The sequence below is a fragment of the Cladophialophora psammophila genome (assembly GCF_000585535.1).
Source record: "Cladophialophora psammophila CBS 110553 chromosome Unknown aczJe-supercont1.4, whole genome shotgun sequence".
Lineage (NCBI taxonomy): Eukaryota > Fungi > Ascomycota > Eurotiomycetes > Chaetothyriales > Herpotrichiellaceae > Cladophialophora > Cladophialophora psammophila.
Genome location: NW_006912925.1, coordinates 1,100,430 through 1,124,013, shown reverse-complemented (window position 1 = coordinate 1,124,013; position 23,584 = coordinate 1,100,430). Strand labels below are relative to the sequence as shown.

The 23,584-nt window shown below is 50.9% G+C and overlaps 6 protein-coding genes across 6 annotated transcripts; 4 read left to right on the top strand and 2 right to left on the bottom strand.

Moving 5' to 3' along the window:
• Positions 1-5,336: 5,336 nt before the first annotated feature.
• A1O5_03321 (uncharacterized protein) lies at positions 5,337-7,410 on the bottom strand (the record flags this gene model as incomplete). The annotated part of the gene is made up of 4 exons (XM_007743933.1): positions 5,337-6,316; positions 6,369-6,727; positions 6,781-7,211; positions 7,264-7,410. 4 exons carry the CDS (start codon positions 7,408-7,410, stop codon positions 5,337-5,339), a joined length of 1,917 nt encoding a protein of 638 aa, XP_007742123.1.
• Positions 7,411-8,426: 1,016 nt separating this feature from the next.
• Positions 8,427-9,343, bottom strand: A1O5_03320 (uncharacterized protein; the record flags this gene model as incomplete). The annotated part of the gene is made up of 2 exons (XM_007743932.1): positions 8,427-8,626; positions 8,686-9,343. 2 exons carry the CDS (start codon positions 9,341-9,343, stop codon positions 8,427-8,429), a joined length of 858 nt encoding a protein of 285 aa, XP_007742122.1.
• A 1,605-nt stretch (positions 9,344-10,948) lies between these two features.
• On the top strand, positions 10,949-11,335 carry A1O5_03319 (uncharacterized protein; the record flags this gene model as incomplete). The annotated part of the gene is made up of 1 exon (XM_007743931.1): positions 10,949-11,335. One exon carries the CDS (start codon positions 10,949-10,951, stop codon positions 11,333-11,335), a length of 387 nt encoding a protein of 128 aa, XP_007742121.1.
• A 199-nt stretch (positions 11,336-11,534) lies between these two features.
• On the top strand, positions 11,535-11,948 carry A1O5_03318 (uncharacterized protein; the record flags this gene model as incomplete). Its single annotated transcript, XM_007743930.1, has 1 exon — positions 11,535-11,948. The coding sequence occupies one exon, from the start codon at positions 11,535-11,537 to the stop codon at positions 11,946-11,948; it is 414 nt and encodes a 137-aa protein (XP_007742120.1).
• Positions 11,949-13,204: 1,256 nt separating this feature from the next.
• Positions 13,205-16,053, top strand: A1O5_03317 (uncharacterized protein; the record flags this gene model as incomplete). The annotated part of the gene is made up of 6 exons (XM_007743929.1): positions 13,205-13,354; positions 13,413-14,737; positions 14,790-15,012; positions 15,070-15,588; positions 15,642-15,680; positions 15,748-16,053. 6 exons carry the CDS (start codon positions 13,205-13,207, stop codon positions 16,051-16,053), a joined length of 2,562 nt encoding a protein of 853 aa, XP_007742119.1.
• A 1,055-nt stretch (positions 16,054-17,108) lies between these two features.
• On the top strand, positions 17,109-20,411 carry A1O5_03316 (uncharacterized protein; the record flags this gene model as incomplete). The annotated part of the gene is made up of 3 exons (XM_007743928.1): positions 17,109-18,036; positions 18,159-18,596; positions 18,643-20,411. The coding sequence occupies 3 exons, from the start codon at positions 17,109-17,111 to the stop codon at positions 20,409-20,411; spliced, it is 3,135 nt and encodes a 1,044-aa protein (XP_007742118.1).
• Between the last annotated feature and the right edge of the window lie 3,173 nt (positions 20,412-23,584).

The window sequence follows — 23,584 nt, the reverse complement described above, 5'->3', positions numbered from 1 at the left end:
GCTGGAGGGATGCCACGTGATTAAAATCCTAAGCAGGCAACCAAGTATCATTAAAAGCGTTACAGGACCAGATTTGCTATGGACATATCTCGCTAGCAAAACGTCTCGAATTTCGGGGCATGTGCGGTAATTGCCATACAGACTTTTATGGTTCACCGTAATAGGAGCACAATCTGCTGGAAGATCTGCAGCACAGAAGATTCGAGAAATGTCGACCTAAAAGAAGACACGTGTTCTTAGCACCCCAGCAACAAAGGCGGGCGACATGGGGGCAACCCATGTGTGGCGGCACCGTTCCTGCATGCCTGCGGGCTGCGCCTATAGAATGGCAACCCAGCATCGCAACCATGCTCGGAGGGCCACCTCGGAACGGGCAAGGTAGGGCAAGCAATAGTGGAATCAATCGTGAAGCCTGTCAGAGCTGCTCCTTTCGACTAAGCCCGTAAGGGTATAGGTCTCCAGTCACAGGTCTTCTTGAACAACAGGTGGTTGGTATGAGACAAGCAAGTATGGCAGTGGGGTAACTAGGGTAAGAACTCAACCACATCCTCTTAATGCGGTTATCACGTGATCTTCTGTTTTTGACCCGATTCTGTCTCTGCCACTTGAGCAGGATGTGTCGTACGGTCTGTCGTCCACAGCCACATGGGCATTCGTCGGTGTAGGCATTCTTGATGGCATGGAGGTGCGCGAGCAGGCCGACTTTGCCTGTGCGCACCTGTGTGATGATCGAGCTGATCGCTCAGTGGGTGCCCATGTGTGTGGTCAGGGTCCCTTTTCCGGGCCGGACCCCAAGTCGGAAAAGTTCTCGGCTGTGCTTGGCTGATTCCCAGTTCTGGTCCCATTCAACCTTCATGACCTCGCGGATGGTGGATTTGGTCGTGGCTATGAGGGTTCGGAGTGATTCTGGTTCCATCGGCGATCCTTCATGCGTCTGTGCATCGGCATGATGTCAGGCGGCTTCTTTGGCTGCTCGGTCGGCGGCTTCGTTGCAGTTGAAAATGTGATTCTTCAAGTGTATCTATTAACCTATAAGCTTCTATGTACTTATATACTTGGTAGGCTTGGTCTGCCTATCTAGGCAGCCAAGCCACAGACTTCATAGTGGCGTATATGCCTAGTAGGCAGATACTCCACCTCGTCACGTGCTGTTCAGAAACAACTGTTGCCAGGAACCCCGACATGTGTGGGAATCCAGCGCAGCTGAACCTCCCATCCTTGGTTACGGAGCTCGTCCAGTGCTCGGACCGCCTGAGCTAGGATATATTGTCCAGAGGGGCATTTGGGGTTGGCCATCGCTTGAATGGCGGCTTGATTGTCAGTGAAGACTATGCACCTCCCGGCGGCGTTGGTCTTTGCGTGGACCGTCGAGTACGATCTGGAATGCCAGCTCCATTCCCCCTCAGCTCTGCCGCGTACACGGTGGAGGTGGTTGATGTGCCCATGTATTCCATTCTCTTCGCTCGAATACCCTGGATTGCCAGCATCGGTGCTACCACCGCAGCCCTAACATGGCCGTCGATGCCACTTTCATCAGTGTGTAAACGCATAGCGTAGATGGATCGGTAGCGTCGTGTTCCTTGAGTGCGATCTCTGGCGACTCAGCGATGTGGGTGAATGGTGGGGTCCACCATGGAGGTACGACGTGTGGTGCGCGTTTCTCTAACTGGTTGAGCTGGATGTCGTACTTCCTTTCGAGGATGTTTTGAAAATCGATCGAGAGGGCTCGGGTCCTTGTTGTTGCTTCCGCAGAGCGTCATTTCCGCGTGGAGTGGTGTGGTGCTGATCCACATGGTGGCTTCGAGAGCCGTTTGTTCGAGCTGTTGCATCACTGGACGCAAGTGTGTCCTCGACGTCTAATGCAGCTCCCGCCGTGGTTCGAAAGGGCCCAGTGATGATCTGCGCCGCACGTCGTAGCATTTACAATAAATGCCCTCAGTGACAAAGATAGCGTTAACCCATGCATCCACTAGTTACGGGAACGCGCAGAGCGCAAAAGGCAAGTTGCGCTAGTGTCACTATGGTTGACCGAGATTCCCCCAATCGCGAGCGAGGCGAGGTAGAAAAAACAAATTTCGCTGGGGCATCGGAAAGACACTGAATGCACCATGGAAGGCTGTGGTCAAATTCTCCTTTGCACAACCGTTCTCCTTACAGCGAAAACGATCCTAGAAGAGGGCCCGTTCCGGCTCTACCATGACCTGTGGTTCTGGCTTACGTCGTTGGATTGGGGAAGTTTCTCGAGGGCCCCTTTTTGGGCTCTAACATTCCCATTCACTTCCAGAGAAAACGGTTCTATACTATCGGATTTGCCATTGCCTCCTAAATCGGTGACCTGTATGAGGGAAGGCAATGGCCTATTTCTCGTCCCCTCTGAAAGAGAGGATATCAGGGCCACGACAAATGAAATCCTTAATACCTGCGGGACGATCGTCGCCGTCTATGCGAAAGATACCTCCTAAACTTACGTCGCCACAATCGCCCTCGAGTGATGATGTCTTCAGTCTCCGCAGCTCATGCGACCTTGCAAGCTTTTGAAAAGCGAGATAAAAGAGAAGGAAGCATCAAAAAAAAGAGTGGTGGGCGAAGAGCGAACGAGAATTTCGAAAAACGCAAACGCAGTCTCCTTAGAAAATGCAATGAGACTGTTGAATTATATGACGCAGATCTATATATCGTTGTTCGCCGGAAGGGGAAGTGTACGGTGTATTCAAGTTATTTCGTTTCCAGTTGGCCTCCTCATCAAGAAGATATGGTGAGCTTTTACCCTCTACATCCCATGTCCTAACTAAGTATATTGTAGGATACTTACTATCCAGTTCCTGTTGTGATGACTCCGGAAGATTTTCGAAGAGAGACTACGGACGACAAGGAAGTTAGCAGTTTGGGTGAGAAAGGTGGCTTCTTTGACGAGCCGACCTCGTCAAGGCCCGCCGCAAAATCGTCGGTAGTCGGAGTGGGACTCAAAGGACCTTGAAAGCTGTCGGGCGTAGATAGGATGGGGGATGGTCAGACTTGAGTGTTTGGATGAGCGGCACAGGCAATATCAGTTATCACACCAGCAACTTGAGTAGTGTTCTCAAAACCTCTCTTCCCTTCTATAGCCACAGGTCCTGGTACATCAACCTCATCGTCGATGGTTTGGCCGACCAGACGTCGGTGTCGACGTCCCAGATTGGCCATCTCGATTGTGTAGTGCTTCTGCAGTATCTTAATGTAGTGGCCGAGCGGGCTCACCCAAACTTGAGTCCATCTAGGCACAGAGGCAAACAGTGGACGAGTCTCAGTCCCTAGCCTTAGTTACGTCTATCAGTGCTCGTGTCAAAGCCCGTGGAAAAAGGAATATGGGTCGGCGAATATGGGTAGAAGAACTAGGTACGTGCCTTTGAGGCACGTGGTTAGCGAAATATAGGGATGTCCCCCTTGGAAAGCGCACCTTGGAAAGCGCACCTTGGAAAACGTACCTGGGTGCGTGCCGCGAGACTTCATTGGGGGCACGTGTTTATCGACGCAGGTAGGGAAATATAGGGATGTGCCCCTTAGAAAGCGTACCTCAGAAAGCGTACCTCAGAAAGCGTACCTCAGAAAGCGTACCTGGGTACGCGCCAAGACTCTGCATTAGGGGGGCACTGGGGGGTATAGAGGCACGTGGTAACGTTACCCAGGTAGGCGGACCCAAGTAGGCGGACCCAAGTAGGCGGACCCAAGTAGGCGGACCCAAGTAGGCGGACCCAAGTAGGCGGACCTAAGTAGGCGGACATAGGTAGGCGGACCTGGGTATGTACTATAGGGGCCCTCCCCAGCCTTCAACGGAGCAGGGAAAAGTTCACCACCTAGGTCTGCCTACTTAGGTCTGCCTACTTGGGTCCACCCACCTAAGTCCGCTTACTCAGAGGATAACCCCTTACTCATCATGTTTTTTCTCTATTCGGGCGTTTGAGCCATCCTCTCCTCATTTGGACGCTTCTCTGTGTCGACTTTCTATTACGGGATCCTGGTGGCCTGCCCCTAGGTCGCTTCTTGGGTTGGTTTTTCCTTGGAAAGCCTACCTGGGTACGCGCCAAGACCATTCATTAGGAGGCACGTATTGAGGCACGTGGTTTATAGACGCAGGTAGGGAAATATAGGGGGGCGTACCTTAGAAAGCGTACCTGGGTGCGCGCCAAAATCCTTCATTGAGTATAGGTTGAGGCACGTGAGCAGAGGAATCTAAGCACGTGGACGCATCTAGATCCGGGCACCTAAATCGGCTCTAGAGCCCGAATTGATAGGGGCGGCGCCGATTTGGGTACCCCTTTGCCCCATCTGTAGCACCGATTGTAAATGTGGTGTGCTGACTCATCTGGCAGAGGGAGAATCAAAAGACAGAACCGACCAACATCCACAATCCGCCATGGCTTATACTGTATCTCAGTGTCTTGATATCCATTCTCCTCTATTTGGCCGGCCGATTTACAGGTTCTGCTGACTCCCACGATGTACAACAATCTCGATCCGTTGGCCTTCCATGATCAGTCAATAAGACTCGCCAAAAGTTACAGTGTAAAACTCATGTGAGCCCGGCCTTGTCGGAAAGATGAGAGCTGCCAAAAGAGATTCGTGTGCCTGGCTCAGTAACTCCACAAGGCCTATTTCTGGGAACTCTCGAGCAGTCAGCTTGGCCGCTGTCCCGGGGAATTCTTGAGCTCATATCGGCTCACCAGTACGGAATTGTACCTTCAGAGAATCCGAAACACTCAAATAAACACCGATTCATATTCACAGCCGTCCTTCCAAATGAATCGACTCTGAATCCTGTGACAAGATTCACACGCAGCCAACCACCGGGTTCAATGGAAAGTGGCCCAACGCGGTAATAGTGAACTCGGGAATAATGCCATCTGGATCAATCTAGAAAACAAGTTGGTCTTAGATCATGGTTAACCTCTAGCGACACCAATACGAATTCAAGTTGTAGGCTTTAGAAACGGTCTATTATCGATGTCAGCCCGTGTGCGGCACTAGAAGCAGGCGACGGCCCATAAAGCCCCAAATTGTCCAAACCCAGCGTCGAAGACGTGCGGTCGTTGACAACTTATTGTCGTCAGTAAGTCAGCTCTTTGCAGGGTAAGGACTAACCCCTTTGCAGTATTGTTCTGTCAGTTGCAAGAACCTCCACTGGACAACGCGTAAATCCGACTGCAAATATAACGTAGCATTATCCTCATGGTTTCCCAAATCTGCTCAGTGACGGCCACGCTCCGGGTTTTCGTAAGCGCCGGTCCTCCTTATGACCCTTATTCCCGGATGTTCGTCCAGGAATACACAGACACATCCGAATTGTCAAAGCGCGGTGATCAGCTGAATGTCCGAAAGATATCGTAATTATGCATACGCGCTTCATGGTTCTTGAAGTGCATGTGTCCACGGAGGACGACAGCGGAGGCTTGACATTCGGGGTCCAGGCATGGGATGTCATCGTTTTCCTTAAATTGTTTGAGATGGAGTTCGACATGATCCCGAGTTTTGTACACTGTTGAGAAGTTGTGCAGTCGGACTTCGCATGGCTCTCTTGTGTTCCAGAAGCAGAAGACGCACTGCGTGGTTGTCGGAGCCTTGGGAAAGGGCTGACGGTCTGACGATTCAATTTTCGCTTGAACTCCCCATGTTCGATCCGGTTTGTGCCGCAGCGGGATGTCCTTCTTTTGGCACAAGGCGACGAGAGCGTTCGCGGTACGGATCCTGTGACAGAACTTGTCCTGATCACCAAGCTGGCAAGTATCCTGGCAGATAAGGTCCGCAACCACTCGCCGTTCTTCCAAATGGTGTTCCACCTTTTCGGGCACCCAGTCGCCCTCCTCGAGATCGAGCATAGAGAGATCAAGCTGCTTGTTGATCTCAATTGTGCTAATTGTGTCGAAAAACTGCTGTCGCGCGGCTTTCTTCGCCGACTTGAGTGCTGTCCATTTTGTAGAACGAAGCGCTCGGTCGGCCTCCTTGTACATCCGGTAGATCTTAGTCCCTTCAGCTTCCGCCTGCTTCAGAGTTCCAGATTCTTTGCGCGCTTCGTTGGTCAATCGGTCTCTCAGCTCTCGAAGCTGAACAATGGCCGGGTCGGCCTTAAGACCATCAATTTCACGTGAAGCGAGCCCTGTTGGTGCTCGTGGGTCGGCGTGTCGACTCATATGTGTGACTGCTTTAAACAGAGCCCTGGACGAAGGCTGGCCAAGGAAAGCAGCCTGTACGTCACACTGGACACGTTGATTGATGTATGCTTGATAGATACCAGCATCCCTATGACACATAACTTGCTGAAGCTGAGGTTGAGTTGCAACAGCTATAGGATGTCAGTATCAAACCCATCGTTCTGTATGGCCAGTGTCACATACCTTCAACGGCCTCACCAGCTCCTCTCCGGATGACATAGGCTCCCAGGATTTGCATGAGTCCTGCTTGGAGACCCAATCGCTGAAGATAGTAGAGATAGGTGTGGTAACGTAACGCTTTCGTCGGCGACGTTTGAATGCCAGTGGAAGTGCGTTCAGCTTGGCGGAAGATTGGCTTTTTCATCATCTCCGCACGCCATCTAAATTCCAAACTGCGTCGTGGCGGACGGACTCGAATCCGCAATATATCCTCCATTGATGTTACCTTGGACTCGAAAGCATCGTCGAGGATGGCGACAATAATCATCAATAGGATCGCATCAAAAACAAGAGTATCAACCTCAGTAAGGATGTACGTTTTCCTGCCGAAAATGTCAGTAGGGCATCACATACATGATTTCGAGCAAACACTAACGGATTTGGTTTTTTCTTCCATCCCTTAGTATACTTCAGCGTTACCTCCATCGCGAGAAGATCTCGTTTTCCTTCAGGGTTCGGAAGCATAAGAAGCGTCACATCTTCATAGCAGAGAGTCTTGATATCTTCCCAATCCAGTTCCATTTTACCATTATCGTTGTCCTCATCATTCTCCCATCCAAGGTAGTGTTCTCTTTGTTTGATTGGATCGGTCACTTTGTACACCAAAGCGGCCGGCCTCGTTGCTGTGTACGCGGAAAGAAGAATCAAGAAAGCGAGCTGGAGTCGTTGTCGTTCATCCGGGAAGACCGATGTGTCCAGAACCCAGAGATGATGGAGGACAAGATACACGTCGTCAACGTCCATAACTGGCTTTTCCCGCACGGATGTGTCGAGGTTATACTCAATGGTCAAGTATCCATCAATGTACTACCTCAGATTAGTCATTGCTCCAGAAGAATAAACACATCTTGGTTCTTACGTCACGGACCTCCTCCATGACTTTAGCATGTAAACTCTTCCCCACGGACTTTCGGTACAGCATGCACCATACTCTCCAGTATTCGTCCAAAGTGCTTCTTTTCCGGACTCTGGAATAAACGTCCAATATCCATTTGAGGAAGGTCATAATATCTTCTTTAGTGGCGTGTACGAGGAAGTGAAGCCTGTCTTCTCCTAGAAAATCGCAATGACTGGTTTTGCTGTCAGCAACTTCTCCCCTCGGTAGGTCCTAAACCGTGTACACCCTTACCGTATCCATTTTTTCATCACTCCAAAAATATTTTCTTTTGTGGAGTCTGCATGGGACTTCTTCACAGTGCCCTTCTCAGCAAGTCGTTGACGATGTCTTCGATAATGTTCGGCCGAGTATTGGGCCGCTGGCCTCTGGTTAAGCGGCTGTAGGGTCATACCGCCTCTGGGAAGATCTTTCTTTCCCAAACTCCTTCCGTCTACCGATAGTGTTGGATGATGCGAAGTAGTCGCTGGCAAGTAGGGGAGGAAGGTCGGAAGAGAAATTCCTCATGGAATGCAGAATAGTAAGAATCTCGGGATCCGGTCGAGACATCAAAATTGGGTAGAGCCGCAGGAATGCACGAGGAGATGGGAGATGGGAACGTAGTTCGAGTCGAGTTTACGAACGCCCTCTCTCTGTGTGGCAGTGTCAGGAAATCCACGGGGACCGTCCCTCCAGGTCCTCGAGGCGCCATGGCCAGGGTGGTGCAGTCAAAGGCGCCCATCTTTTCGAAGAGTTGGATGGAGCCCGTTCTGTTTCTGAAAGTGGACTGTTTCTGGTCCCAACGATGGTTGCGAAGTGCATGAGAAGGGAACTTTGATTGACGACCAAGGGAAGGTAGACCGAGGAGGGTGCAGCCTGACGTAGGAACTGACCAGGGGGGCGATCTTGGCGTCGAGGGAAGAAAGCCTCCAAAAGCGGCGGCGCTGACCGCCAAATTCGGCGGGAAATTTCCCTGCACCCTTCGTTGACCTGTAATATCATGTTCGGTGGCATCAATTGACCTGCCGCCAGATCCTGGCCATGCTTCTAACAAAATTCGAAGCTTGTAGGCTTCATAGCTCGCTGCCTGTGCAAGAGCTGGCTGTCAGGAAGGGGAAGAAAAGCAATACATCCAATAAGTCCCGCATTCACCAATTTCCTTCCATGATCTTGATCATATCATCTGTGGCATTAGCCTCTTCCACTTCATCATCAGTATCTGAGCCATCCTGGAAAAAACCGTATCCCTCGTCGAAATCGAACTCTTCTTCGAAGAAGCAGACTAGTTCGCTTGATGAATCTGAACGGCTATCAAAGAAATTGGTTGGGTCGGATGGGTCGGTTGTGACTTGAAATTATTAGTTGACTCTGTTGCAGTACAGTATTTGGCTCACAGCTTAGACTTACGAGAAAGCCCGGTAAAGAGGTCCGACAAGTGTTCTGCCTCAACCAGTTTCCGATTGCGCAGAAAAGCAGGAATGACGATCTCTTCATACCAATTCTCATTTTGAACTAAGTCTTCCCATTGCCAATGGCCCACTATCTCCTTATTTGTAACCTCCCACAAGCAAATATAGTGATCTTTATAGTATTCGTTGGTTTTGTTGTACGGGTCAGCGACATCATAGTATTCCATCTCATCACTGACATGCAGAACGGGGAGGCCGTTTCGAATTCGATAATTGGGATCCACAGCCGTTAGAGTAGATGGTCCTCGATGCCGTTGAGCCCTCAAGTTAGCGAGATCTTCAACTTTGGAAGGTGCGGTTGTGAATGAGACATAAGGAGTTGGAATCCAGACTCTGTGGTTAATATGAACAGTTAATGATTCCTTCCGAGAATTGAACGTATCAAGTCGTCCACGCGTCGCTCTTGCTCTCATATAACCGTCTTTATCTGGTTGGCTTCCTGAATTATGGTCCCAAAGCCTGAGCAATGGCCGACTAAAGATCGGGAACTGCGCCCGCCACGGATGCTGATGCTCTTCTGCTTGGAACACACTTGCTGATAGAGGGTTTAGTAGGCTCCGAACGGTATCACGGTCAAGGGAGACCCCGTCCTCCATTGCTAAGATGGACACTTGATGGCATCGGTGCATGGATCTTGACTGCGATGGGCGATGACCCCCGCCTCCCGAAACGCGGGGAGCCGCCTTGGCAAGGGGAACTACGAGATGCACCCAGACGCCCGTAATAACTCTCTACGACTGTAGAAATACTCCTTCAATCGTACTCGTTCAAACTTTACCATTTACCTGCATATCTGTTTCCTTATATGCAATGAACGCAATCCTTGGGAGTCAAGTCTGTCGCATCTAGGTGTGCGTGATGGTCAGAAGGCCATGTGCAATTAATGTAATCGTAACCGCTGAAATCAGGAGAAGCATGGTCATTGGAAGGGCGAATGAAGAACGAATGGTGTGCCCGCCGCTAGACTTTCCCTCATGAAGAAAAATACAGGAGGTATGGTTTAAACCAATAGTCTTGGGGTTAACCCGATCTTTGACTGGTTCAGACCTTATTGTGGATGGGCTGAACCGTCTCATTTGTGATCCAAACCATGGGTCTTTGGGTTTGAACCCGAAAACATAGGGTCTAAACCCAAAGAATTTGGGCTTGAACCCCTTGATATGCGGGTTAGAACATACAACTCTTCATCCTGAGGAAGGTCTAGCGGGTGGTTACGATTACGTCAATTGCATGCTTTCTGACTTACCAACGCCCAAAGGAAGGTCGGGCATGTTCTAGATGTAAGACGTCACGTGAGGATGTCGAAGTCAGCCCTTTTGGTACTCTCACCAACACAACCAAGGACCGATTTTACGAGTCTCCGTCCGTACACACCTAATAGTCCGCATTGAATGCCACGAAATTAAACGGGAACAAAGCCACGAACCTTCTACGACCCTTTCTATATTGAATGCCGCGCGAATGGTGCGCTCATTGAACGAGGTCTTGACGGCCAAATCCTCCACACGCTTCCATACTACATGTCTTGCGACTTTTTAACCTAAAAGCCAAGTTCTCCCAACCCAGGTATACTCTCAGGAATTGTAGATGTAGACGAAGTACAGGTCTATCCGCAGAAGAATCAGAAAGGACGTCTTGTAAAAGTTGAGTTATCTCTGCTGATCTAGAAGAGAGCCAGAGGGCGTTATCCTAGGTCTGGAAGTAGTAGGGTTTATGCGGGTCTGAGGCAAGGCCCTTCATAACACCCATGTTTTATCAAAGATCCGTTCGCCGACGCTTCAGAACTCAATCAGATATGGAATTATCGTCATAGAGAAGCATCAATGGCCGGAATCTATCAAGACACTCGAGCAAGTCTTGGAAAACCTCCTCGCTCAAGCTTCCCTCCATAGTCTTAATTCCCCCAGTACCAAAACAAGTCTAAAGAACACGACAGACAAGATTCCGAGGAGGGTTCAGCCAACATCTACTCGGATGGATGAATCACGAAAGCACTGATGCAGCTATTAGGATTGATCGACTTGTCTGGGTTTGAGAAAAAGTATTCTTGCGGGTCTGTGCTCGTCTGTGCTCGTCCACAAAGACCACCACCACTCCAGGGAAGTATTCTCTTATTGGAGATAGTACTTGCATTTCCGGCTCTTCTTCTCTCCTACGTTCGAAACTAGAGCAGCCGCTTCATTCTCTATCTCTTTGGCACGATGGCAAGCGTGCTTGCGGCTGCTACCTGGGATCCATTACGATATTGCAGCTCAAAGGAGTTGTCTCGACTCGATGAGAGATTTGATTTCGCACTGCAAGATGTGACTTGTCTTGTTTTTTGGACCGGCGTGCCGCCTGAGCTTGCCCGACGATGGGCAGAGGAACACGATTTGCCGACACTGACCCTCGCAATGGGTCCCTTATACAGCGATCGCAATGCAGGTAGTGTGAGATATGGCAAGAGCTCGAAAGCTTGGTCCAGGTATATGAAGGCGGCTTCTGGTCGATTTGCAGAGTACGCATGCCGTGGTGGCCGTCAGGCCGTTGTCCTCACAAAACCCCCTCCAAGTATCTACAGCACCAGAAAGCGATCGAACTATCGATAACTAGAAGAACCGATTCTGAAAGGGCTCGTCGGCGGACCTGGTACCGTCCGAATCGAATATGCACATCCTACAGTGGCGGACGGAGCCGCTTTTCAGTATCAAATCTGGCCCCTTGATAAATCGAACACGTGGCAAACATTCATCGCGAAACTACTCGCAAGGGGACGTATCACTCGTGATTATACATCTGCGGAGCATGATGTTGCTATGGGAATGGTGCAAATATGTAGAAACGGTTGTCCAATTGCAGAATATCACACAAACCAATGGTGAACAATGCAAAGCAGAGACGGCGTCACACAAGGTTCAGGAAACGAAAGAGAATATGCGAAAGCAAGCTGAATTGGAACAGCGAATAGCGCTGGAAAAGAAAGAGGCTAAGCGACAGAAGAGTGAATCCGAGCGACAGCAAGCATTTGAGAAGAGAGAGATTAAACGAAAGCGGGTGGAGCTTGAGCAGCAGAGAGCACTTGAGAAGAAAGAGGCAAAGCAAAATAAGGTGATATTGGAGCAACAGAAAGCACTAGAGAAGAGAGAGATCAAGCGAAAGCGGCTGGAGCTAGAGGAACAGATAGCACTCGAAAGGAAACAAGCAAAGCGAAAGGCAACTTGAACTGGAACGACGAAAGGCTGAGGGGAAGCAAGACCGGTACAGCCGTCCTCTGCCTAGACCATGCCCGATCTGGTCTGGTTTCCATCGGCCTACCTTCCTTCCTTTGGAGCAGTGTCTGTCTCATCTGTGCGTTTGAAGGCTCCAGCCAACGACCAATTTATAATCATCAGCATCCGCGCTGGAGTCAATCTAAATAAATAAGAGTTCTCTAGAAGGAAGAGGTGAGCACCACAGGCACTTATCCATCCAAGGCATCGAGCTCCCATTAGCAATACTGATAACGTTCCATTGAGTCTTAGTCAATGAGCCACTTTATGGTCTTCTGATACCCATCTCTGTCGGTCTGATCTGCCTCGGGGTTTTTCATCTGCAAATAAGGTCTGTGAAGCTGGTACCAAAGCTGGGAACGGTATCTTGACAACCACCTCTTTCTCGTTGGGCTTAATTACCGTTAAGGCCTTGTTACAGCTGCCCTCGCCCGGATTTCACCTCTCGAACTAGTTCGCTCGGTTGGCCAAAATGTTGGAGAGGGCCTGCCAGGGTCGGAGCTCCCTTCGTTTTGCCGTCCTCAGAGGCCTGTCGGCGGAACGTCATATGGCACATGACACGCCTCGCCTTTGTAAATCTTAGAAATCTTTGCAAGCCTCAAGGGTCACTCGAGCACTGACTAGCAAGTTTCCGGCCCCCTGATAAAGTGAGGGATTTGGTCTTGAACAGTCACGGTGCCTCTACCAGAGTCTGCCTTGCTGGATCAGCAGCAACCCCACGCGCTGGTGCGACAACAAGAAGTCAATGCCGGGATCAGGGTCCGTTGACAGCAAATCATGGCTCAGAGCTATCTGATCTCCATGGAATGGTGACGAACGGGTAGACGGAAGGGTTGAATATCGCTTGGCTTTGGCTGGTCATCAGCATTCTTCTCCTCGACGGGGGTAGACCACGGTACGCTTCGTTTAGATCCTGGCGAGTCTCATGATTGTCACCGTGGAACTTCTGTTCTTGTGAGATGGAGAGCGCTGCACGGCTGAGAACTGTGCTGTCATCGGTCACCTGCCAGCGCCGCATACGTCTAGAGTCCTTTCACAAGTCGTTTGGGAATCCTGGGATTCCCAAAGGACATCCCACAGTCGTATTAAATCATCTCATCCACCCTTTCCTGTTCGTCCTCCCTGCTCTCTTCTTTAGCACCTTAGCCTTTGATCTTGTGTACATCAACTTGACAATCCGTCTTTTCTTTCCCATCTGCACCGCTGATGATGGCTTCCAGTAACTCTGACTCTGGCTCTGAGTACGAATCTGAGAACCGTCAATTGACAAGCACTGAAGAGGAAGTGATCGCGCTGTTTCGGAGGCTGCTCCATTTGGTGGCTTCGGACGCAACGATTGATCTCGGAAATTTAGAGGAGGTACGTGCGTTAGTACTCGTTGTTCTTGGTATTGGGCACTGACGATGAGCTGAGGCAGTTTTCCGTCATAATTCGACAACTGTGTGAAGAGGGCCCCGAGATTGTGGATGTGTTGGCAACGACGATCCAGGAGGAGAGGAGCACCATCGACTCTCTTCAGCAGGAACAAGACAAGGTGGAAAAGAGCATCAGCCACAATACGAAGCGCACCCGCCTGTCGAGTAAGGATCTGACCTACCGACCCCCAAAGTCTACCAAGGACAAAACAAAAAACCCTTGTCCCTTGAGCGATTCTGGCCTCCCCCAGACCTCTAAACTTCGCCCCTCGGTCGAAGACTCTACTGCCAATAAGACCCAAAGGTCGTCAGTCCAAAACACGGGGGTCAATCTGGACAGGTCCAGCGAGGACGACAATTCACCTCGACTTGAGAAAACGCCACCGCCGAATCACCAACAAGGTGTCACTCAGGATGTGCTTGTCCGGGACGACGGCACCGCAGACGGTCGAGGGACCGCCGTCGAAGCAAGCAACGATACGAACGCGACAATTGAGACAACGGAAGAAGCACAGAACCATGCTGAGAACACGAAGGGGGGTGTCTTGTCTCGACCGTCGATGCCTCTCGCAAAATCTGACCCAGCAGTGCTCACTCCCACGAAACCAGTTGAGGGCACATCGATCTCACCACAAACGGAAGAGATTTACCGAGAGAGAATGTTGACACCGCTTGAAAGCATTGCGTCACCTGCGGGATTGCAATCAGCATTGTTCTCGCACGAGACAAATTCATTCATGGACCTCATCATTGAGGCAGTTGGGGTCATCCATCAGCTCAAGAAGTACCCGGACGCAGTGTCGGCGGATGTCCATTCTAGAATCCTCCAGACGCACCGGAGAAACAATCAAGAGACAGCTTCCCGGTTGAACTTGGGTCAAAGGTGGTCTGATGGGTCAATGTGGATCCGCATACTCGAGAATGGGTCGGCACGGAACCAGAAGGGTACGATCCTCAGTATGATAGAATATATGGGGTTCTGGGAGTGGTATGATGAACAGATTCAGCTTGCGATGAAGACGATTCGCACCCGGAAGGGTAAGTTAGTGGATCATAAAGGCGCAGCTACATATGTACTGGACTCCATGCAGAACATGTCATCCGGAGCCGCAACTCGAGGGAAATGGATCAGCGGCGTGGGCAGGGTGACAATTGAGAATGAAGGGAACACCGCTGATATTTCCACTGAGAAGAGCGAGGGGGTTATCGCCACGAAGGATCAACAACTTCGAAGGCAAACAAAGGTACAACTCAGCAGGGGTCAAAAATTGAGCAAGAAGCTTGTTAAAGAGCTTAGCCTAGGGATTCTTTTCAGCCCGAAAATCTGGTAAGTCTTACCACGCGTTGACACTGTCCATGATCTGAACGCCCTGTCACAGGGAATACACCAAGATGGAGGGAAAGCAGCTCGACGAGTTGATCAGGTGCATTCAGGCGGATCAGCGGCGGATGCAACTGCTTGGAATGCTTGGGACACAGCTAGAGCGGTTGGTCGGCGAAGGACAACCTGACCTCCACGCCTTGTACGATGGACTGCGCCAACAGAAGCTCGTATCACAGAAAGAGCTCGAGCACCTTCGCGTGGCCTTCGCTTTAGATTCAGTGAGTGATCGAAATCTCCCAGAGACCCCATCAACTAAGACCAGACTTCTCGCGCAGGATCCGATGCCGAAAGGTATCTTAGATGTGGCGGTCCGCAGGTTGATCGGAGACGTCAGTATGAAGGTACTAGGGAAGCATAAGCTCGAAAACATCGACGCTGTGGCAGTGAACAACACACCGGTGACTTGTGACACATTCGACAGACTTCGGTACGGAGAATGGTTGAATGACGAAATGATCAACCTCGCTATGAATATATCAGATAAGCCCGACTTCGTCAAGCACGGCTACAGTGTCCCGCTGGACAAAGTCGGGAAGACCAGAATGACAACACCTATCAATAGACCACTCGCGGCTTGGGCTCGGCGGATCAAACGCCTTCGTGAAGGAGAGAGAAACGGGTTACAAAGGACGACTCCGTTGGTGTACTTCTGCCCATTGAACCATCGCGGTGCACACTTCACGCTACTTGAGATCAACGATCAGGAGAGGGTAATCCGTCACTATGACTCAATGGCGGATCGAGCCACGATCAATGGTAGTGGAAAGCAGACAAGAGTCGCTCGGCTGGTAGAGGTGAGATCTTCCTTGTTGTTTGAGAAACGACAGCTGTCCTGAAACGAATACAGGAAGAGTTCACAGACTTGAAATATTCCTACATTGAAGCGGTGAGTGTCACTCTCCCCGAGTAAATTACTTTCATTGTTCCGGGAGTAACGTTCATATGGCGGGTAGCCCACACCGCAGCAGGCCGAAACCTGGAGCTGTGGTATCAGGGTTATCTGGAATTTCAAGTTGTTGTCAAATGGTCTCTCCATTGGAGGATGGGATATTGTGCTGGATCCCGAGCGCATTAAGATGGAGCTTGTGGAAGGCTTTCACACTTCTGTACAAGAGGGGGTTATGAGCAAATACATGAATGAGTGCGGTGAACCTTCCAGCGATTCGGAGCAAAGTTGCGCCAAGCAGTCAAAGAAGCGCTGCAGGATGAATTCGTCGGCAATCGATCAACGGCCAACTCGAAAAACCGCCAATAAGTGACTTATTATATTCTAGTTAAGGTCAGATATACAGTGATGTGCAGAATTGCCGTCTCTCAAATAAACATAGAATCATTGAAAGAGAAGTGGACCTGGTCCACCATGACTCATGCCTTGCCTACCACGGTTTAGGTCAAACAGCCAGGCTCACCAATCACGTCGAACTTGCGTTTCTGGTGTAATATACATAAAATTCTGTACGCTCTCGCTCTCCGTCATTACATAGAATTAATGATGTTCTTAGCAAGAGTGTGGTATGGTCACGTGCTTATGGTGGCTTGGTTGACTTTGAACTGTGTTCGTGCGCGAGGCCTCTACTGGCTACGCTACCACAAGACTTCATGCGAGCTGTTCCCTTTCCCATAATAATCTTTGGTGGGTGTAGCTAGAATAGTCACTTTTTAATCGATCTGAGCCTACCGAATCAGCTCGCATCTCAAAATGCAGTATATAGTGGAAATTTATGATTCACTTCGGCTGGATAGAGTGCCACAACGCCACTCCCGTGTGGCGTTGTGGGAGGACCACACAGCAATACGGCGAACTTTAGACATCTTGGCGGCAATAGGCTCCTCACACCCGCGTGGGGGAGTTCCTGTCACGTGCTGGCTGCGGCGAGGGAGAGTTGTGATACCAGCTCTTTTCACTGTTGTGTCCAGCACCTAACCTCGCGACCTATGTACACTCTGAACATGTTTTCGAGCCCGCCTTCGAAGCCTATTTCAATAAATCAACATAACGAGTCCGTTGCCCAATGTCAAAGTTGCGTGCATGAGGCTGTAACGCCACAAGGCCAGAGCGGTCTGGATCTCTCCAGCCTGATCTCAGCCGCATTGCTCTGGAAACGTACATGACTGCTCTCCCACAGCCTTCCTGCACCACGGTGACTGACACTTTGGAACTTCCAAGACTATATACCAAGTATTTCTCCATTGTGAAGAAGCGAGCAATATCTCTGTCTGCCTCCTAGAGGAAACGTGTCACGTAATTCCTGAGCCTGCACCTAATCTCGTTCCGACTGCACCAGCAACCAGAATGATGGCAGTCCATTCAAATATGAAACAACTTACCTATGATGATTACACCGTGGGGATTATATGTCCACTGGAGGTCGAAATGACGGCTCTGCGATACATGCTGGATGAAGAACACATCAGGCTACCGGGCAGGGATGGTGATCGCAACAGATACATACTGGGAAAGATGGGGAAGCACAATGTCGCCGTTGGTTATTTGCCTCAGGGATCGCAGGGTATTGGTGCCGCGGCCACCGTGGCGACAGATATGAGAAGAACCTTCTCTTCGATCTACCTGCGCTTACTGGTGGGAATCGGAGGAGGAATTCCCAGTCAAAAGAATGAAATTCGTCTCGGTGATGTGGTTGTGGGTATGCCAGATGGTATCCACGGTGGTGTGGTACAATACGATCTGGGAAAGAGGACGGGTGATGGATTCGAACGTAAGGGGTTCCTCTGTCCCCCACCCGACGAATGGAGAACCGCTGTTGTGGAAATGAAGTCGGATCATGAAGCGAAGCCTAACAAAATTGCCGGATTCGTATCACAAATGTTAGGAGCGTTTCCTAAATTGCAGAAGTACTCTCGACCGGCTACGAACCATGACATCCTCTTTCCGGCCGACACTAAACATATTCGCGACAAGCTAACATGTGACCAGTGCGACAAGAGTCAGATCATTCCTCCTCGAGGCTCGACCGGCCCTGAGATATTTTATGGAACAATTGCGTCAGGCGACACTGTCATCAAGGATGCCAAGGTCAGGGACGACTTGAGTAAGGTATCTGGAGGGGCACTCTGCTTTGAGATGGAGGCGGCGGGGTTATCTAATGGATTTCCTTGTGTCGTCATCCGGGGTATTTGTGACTACGCTGATTCTCACAAAAATGACTTGTGGCATCCTTATGCTGCAGCGACGGCAGCGGCTTGCGCGAAGGAGCTCCTCACTTATATGGATGTGGTTCCTGGTACGTCAGTCTCATGAAAAACTCCTCATATATACCTCTACAATCTACAATGTATTAATCATGTCCTCTTACTCAATTGTTCCATTGTGTGCACATCGAGAGACACTGACTAGCATGTATAGCACCAAAGCCGGTTAAAGCGAAGTCGTACTTTTTAGTGCCAAGACTGCGGGTGAAGAACTTCTTTGGCCGCGAAGAACAGCTTAAGCAGGTCACGTCCTACTTCAAAGGCGATGTGGAGCGACCTCGCCTCTTAGTGCTCCATGCACTGGGAGGCCAGGGAAAGAGTCAAATTGCCCTTGAATATTGTCAACAAGCGCGAAAAACATACCAAGGGGTCTTCTGGGTCAACAGCAGCTCTAAATCTACCCTGACGCAAGCTATTGTCAGCGTTGGACGCGAAATCAATGCAGCAGCAACGGAGGCATTGGGTGACGACGATGCGAAGATCGCTTTTACTCTCCGTACACTCGAACAATGGGAGGAGCGTTGGCTGATGGTGTTTGATAATTGTGATGATCCGACCACTTTCTCAGATATCGAGCAGTTTATCCCTCAAGGTATGTCGTCTGAGGAGGTCACTTATATCGATGCTAACTTCGACAGGTGGCCGAGGGGATGTTCTCTTCACCAGTCGTCATCGGGGTCTGGGAGAGTTAGGGCGTATCATCGATATCCCACCTATGCCGGACAAGGCCGGTGTCGAGTTGCTTCTGCATCGATATACCGGCATCGATGTGAACCAATATTTATCTGAAGGCTCTACCATCGTGAGACGGCTGGGGGGTCTGGCCTTGGCCATCGACCAAGCATCCGCCTATATGGCGTATCAGCAACTACCAGTCGACCAGTTGAGTGATTTCTTAGCGCGCTTTGAGGCGGAGCGGAAGAAGGTACTTCAGCATACGGCTGAACACTTTTGGCGATACATGAAGATTGACGATGAGAATGGGCGGGGGAAAGCCATTAATGCATTCACCACGTGGGAAATGTCGTTCCACCAGTTCCTATCGGCCTATAATCCGCCCCAGCTCGTGAAGCACTTTCTTACTCTCGCGGCGTTCTTGGGTCCTACTCGAGTCAGCGAGTCTCTGTTTAAGTTTCACCGAGAGCTGGAGGACCCTCCACCGGACTGGTGCGACATTTTCACGACTTCCTGTCGCTCAGAGGATGACAGCTCTTCCAGCGACGCTGAGGAAGAAATTGACCGCGAAGAGCAAATAACCCGTGACCGAACCGCGGAGGCTCAAAACACGGGCCCAGAAGGTTCGAAGAAGATGTGGGTCGCTGAACATTTTTGGCGTCTCATCCAGCAGGCGCACCAGATGTCGCTCTTACAAGATATCATACCATCGCCACCGTCCAAAGAAGCCAGCTTTCTGCTACATCCGCTGATTCGTGACTGGCTGCAGTTACGATTACGCTCGAAAGAGCGGCAGACGTATACTCGCGAGGCTGTCGATGTGGTTGTTAGTTCTATTCGAACTTATCGAAACCGGGTTAGCGATGCCACGATTAAGCGGTCGATTCTCCTGCACATGGATGCCACTCTCTTGACGATGAGAGACTTCCTTAAAGATGGTGCTCGACTGGGCCAAGATATTACGAACAGCGACAACGCGGATTGGTTTGCTTTATTCTATCGAGACCAGGGCCATTTCAATACCAGTCTCAATCTATATCGTACAGTTATTATAACGAGAGAGAGGGTGCAGGGGAAGGAGCATCCATCGACGCTGACGAGCATGAACAACCTTGCTTTAGTGCTGAGGGATCAGGGAAAGTATGAGGCGGCGGAGCAGTTGCATCGAGAGGAACTGGAAGTGAGGGAGAGGGTGCAGGGGAAGGAGCATCCATCAACGCTGACGAGCATGAACAACCTCGCTTTAGTGCTGAGTGATCAGGGAAAGTATGAGGCGGCGGAGAAGATACATCGAGAGGTGGTGGAAGTGAGGGAGCGGGTGCTGGGGAAGGAGCATCCATCGACGCTGATGAGCATAGGCAACCTCGCTTTAGTGCTAAGCGATCAGGGAAAGTATGAGGCGGCGGAGCAGATGCATCGAGAGGTGGTGGAAGTGAGGGAGCGGGTGCTGGGGAAGGAGCATCCAGACACGCTGACGAGCATACACAACCTCGCAACTGTGCTGTGTGATCAAGGCAAGTACAAGGACGCAGAGCAAATTCAAGCCGTGGTTGTTGTGGGAATGTTGAGAGTCTTCGGGGTCGACCATCCTAACAGCCAAACTAGCATGAGCATCATGCTCGACATATGGGAACACCAAAGCATGGATGAACGTGCTAGAGAACATGCGCTTCTTACACTCCTTAATGGGGTGACAGGGGGAACCAATCCACTGGAACAGGAGGCTCGATGAAGTATGGTCACAGCATGAGAACTTCTACATACACCGTAACATACGGTCATACATGTATAGCTGTACCGGCCATGCAGTATGGCTAGGGGACTGAACCAGAAAGGAAACTCTCTCGAGACTCTCTCCTAAATTGCCGGCTACTTATAATGACATTTTAATCTTAGTCACGGGACAACGCGCCTCGCGGTGTGATGACCTGCAGTATGGCGCCTTTTCTGTAATGCCAAGCTGTCCATTAGTAGCTGCCTTCCCTATTGGATGGAGAGAATAAATTCAAATGACTCAATTATCATTCCTCATACCACTACATTTCTAAGCTCAAAGTTAAAGTCTCCAATCATTGGCCCATGCCAGGGTCTAAAGCTTAACTGTAAGTGGTAAGACTAGGCTGCAGTGATGGGTACTGACATGGGTTTCCACAGATTCTTTGCTTATCCAGGGTGACGACAATTCTGCACATCTCTGTACGTCACGTCAGAGGTAATACAGCAGATCACTGTAAAACGAAGAGACTTTTTCGACAAATTATCTTCTGAAGTGTATTTGGGCCTGTGTCAGACGCGTCGCGGGAGACTTAGAGCCCTGACGCGTCCGACGCGCGCTAGCGCCGGCAGCTCCCGATTGGAAGATGCCGACTGCACGCAGTGTAACAGCGCCGGTGACACCAAAGCGACAACGAGCCCCCTCGAACAGAGTGAGAAAGCCCAGTGCTAAGGCGCTTCAACAAGACAGAGACGATGATTCAGACTTGGAGACAATTACCGTGGCCGCCGAGGAAGACGCATCCTGGACGCCACGACACAGAAGAGAAGAGACCAACAGCACACCACCACAAGCAGAATTCAGGAGGTTCACCAGAGAGTATGGAAAACAAAGGAACGACAACACCATCTTCAAAGACCATGAAGAGAGCGCCAGATTTGAGATTACCGGTGGAGGTGAAGGAAGAGGCACGAAAGTCGACAAGCTCGTGAGACTCATCCTGAACCTAGAGAAGACCATCACGCAGCAGACCAACCTCATCGAGAAGCAGAACAACACCATCGAGGTCATCCGAAGTGACCTTGCAGAAATTAAGGAAGAGCAGCAGAATCTCACGAGACAAAATGCCGACCTCCAGGAGCAAGTCCACTTCCTACAATCCCAAGTCAGCACCATCACCGCCTCCCCGCCTCCTCCGCGATCATGGGCATCAGTCGTGGGATACCAAGACAGAGCAGGGGCCACGCAACGGACACAGGATGCGAAGGCCTCCACCGATAACAATCACGCGAGACGGCTCTTCGGCCCCCCGGCCACTACGGATGCGCTGTACTGCGTTATCGACACCTCGAGAGTGGCGGAAGAAGACGCCGACAAGACCTCACCCAGCGCGATCAGAGCGGCCGTAGAAAAAGAGATCCGAATTACGAATGGACAAGACAACTGGCGCTGCCGAGCAGTGACCAGAGACGCGAAAAACACGAGCCGGGTTAGAATCGCGTGCAGGGATGAGACCGAACAACAAATGGTCAAGCAAGCGGCAGAGACGAAGACAGCACCGGGCATCAGAGTCCTGAGAGACGAACTCTACCCGATCAAAGTGGACAATGTCAATCGGCTGGCGGTCCTGGATGAACATGGAGAGATCCGCACCGGAGCAGCAGAGGCCTTCGGCCGAGAGAACGAGACAACCGTGGCTAAGCTGTCATGGCTGAGCAAGAAAAGCGTGGCAAAGGCGTATGGGTCCATGGTGGTATACCTCACGAAAGGCAGCGACGCAAGCCGCCTCCTGAGGGAGGGCTTCTTCCACGTCGCGGGAGAGTCTGGATATACTGGAATATTCGAACGCCGGCCTCGACCTGAACAATGCTTCAACTGTCAAGAGCTCGGTCACAAAGCATTTCAGTGCAAGAACGCCCAGAGATGTGCGAGGTGTGCCGGTACAGGCCATCGTCATAGTGAATGTATCGAGACCGTCTTAAAATGTGTCCCATGTGGGGGTCCACATGAGTCATTTAGTAGGAACTGCCGAAAGCTCTACCCATCGCGACATGAGTAGAACATTTCGCATGATCCAGCTCAATGTGAGAAAGCAAGGTGAGGTGCACGATAGTCTAATGAACGACGAGGAGATACAAGAGGCGGCGGTCCTAGCAATTCAAGAACCCCACGCACGGAAAATCCAAGGCCGACTCTTAACGACTCCTATGAGTCACCACAAGTGGACCAAGATGGTTCCCTCGGTGTGTAGAGAAGGCAGATGGCCAATCCGGAGTATGCTATGGGTCAACAAAGAGGTGGAAGCGGAGCAGGTACGGATTGAGTCCCCGGACATGACGGCAGCGGTGGTCAGGCTCCCGGACCGGCTGATCCTGGTGGCATCGGTCTACGTACCAGGAGATGACCCTCAGGCTCTTCGGGAGACATGTGACAGCCTGCGCAAGGCTGTGAGGGATGTAAGGAGAGGCTCAGGCGCCGTGGTGGAGGTGGTGTTTGCAGGAGACTTCAATCGACATGACCAACTTTGGGGAGGAGACGAAGTATCCCTGGAAAAGCAGGGAGAAGCCGACTCGATCATCGACCTGATGAGCGACCTCGCCCTCAGCAGCCTGCTCCCGCGCGGGACGAAGACGTGGCGAGGAGGAGGACATGAAACCACGATTGACCTGGTCCTGGCCTCGGAGGAACTGGCGGCATCAACCATCAAGTGCGCGATCCATGGAACCGAACATGGGTCTGACCACCGGGCGATAGAGACGGCATTTGATGTTTCAGTCCCAACACCAAAGTCACAGGAACGACTGCTGCTCAAGAATGCACCATGGAAGGACATCAATGCCAGAATCACAAAGACGCTGGGTGCGAGGCCATTCGAAGGAACAGTGCAGCAAAAGACCGATACGCTCATGTCAGCGGTGTTGGAGGCGGTACACGCTCTAACACCGAAGGCTCGGCCATGCAAATACACAAAACGATGGTGGACGTCTGACTTGACACAGTTGAGGCGCATCTACACCTACTGGAGAAACCGTGCCCGGAGCGAGCGTCGGGCCGGGTGGATCATCGCCAGCCTGGAGGAGACGGCCAGAGCAGCTGCAAAGCAATACCACGACGCCATCCGACAACAAAAGAAGAAGCACTGGAACGAATTTCTAGCCGATAACGACAATATCTGGAAAGCGGCAAAGTAC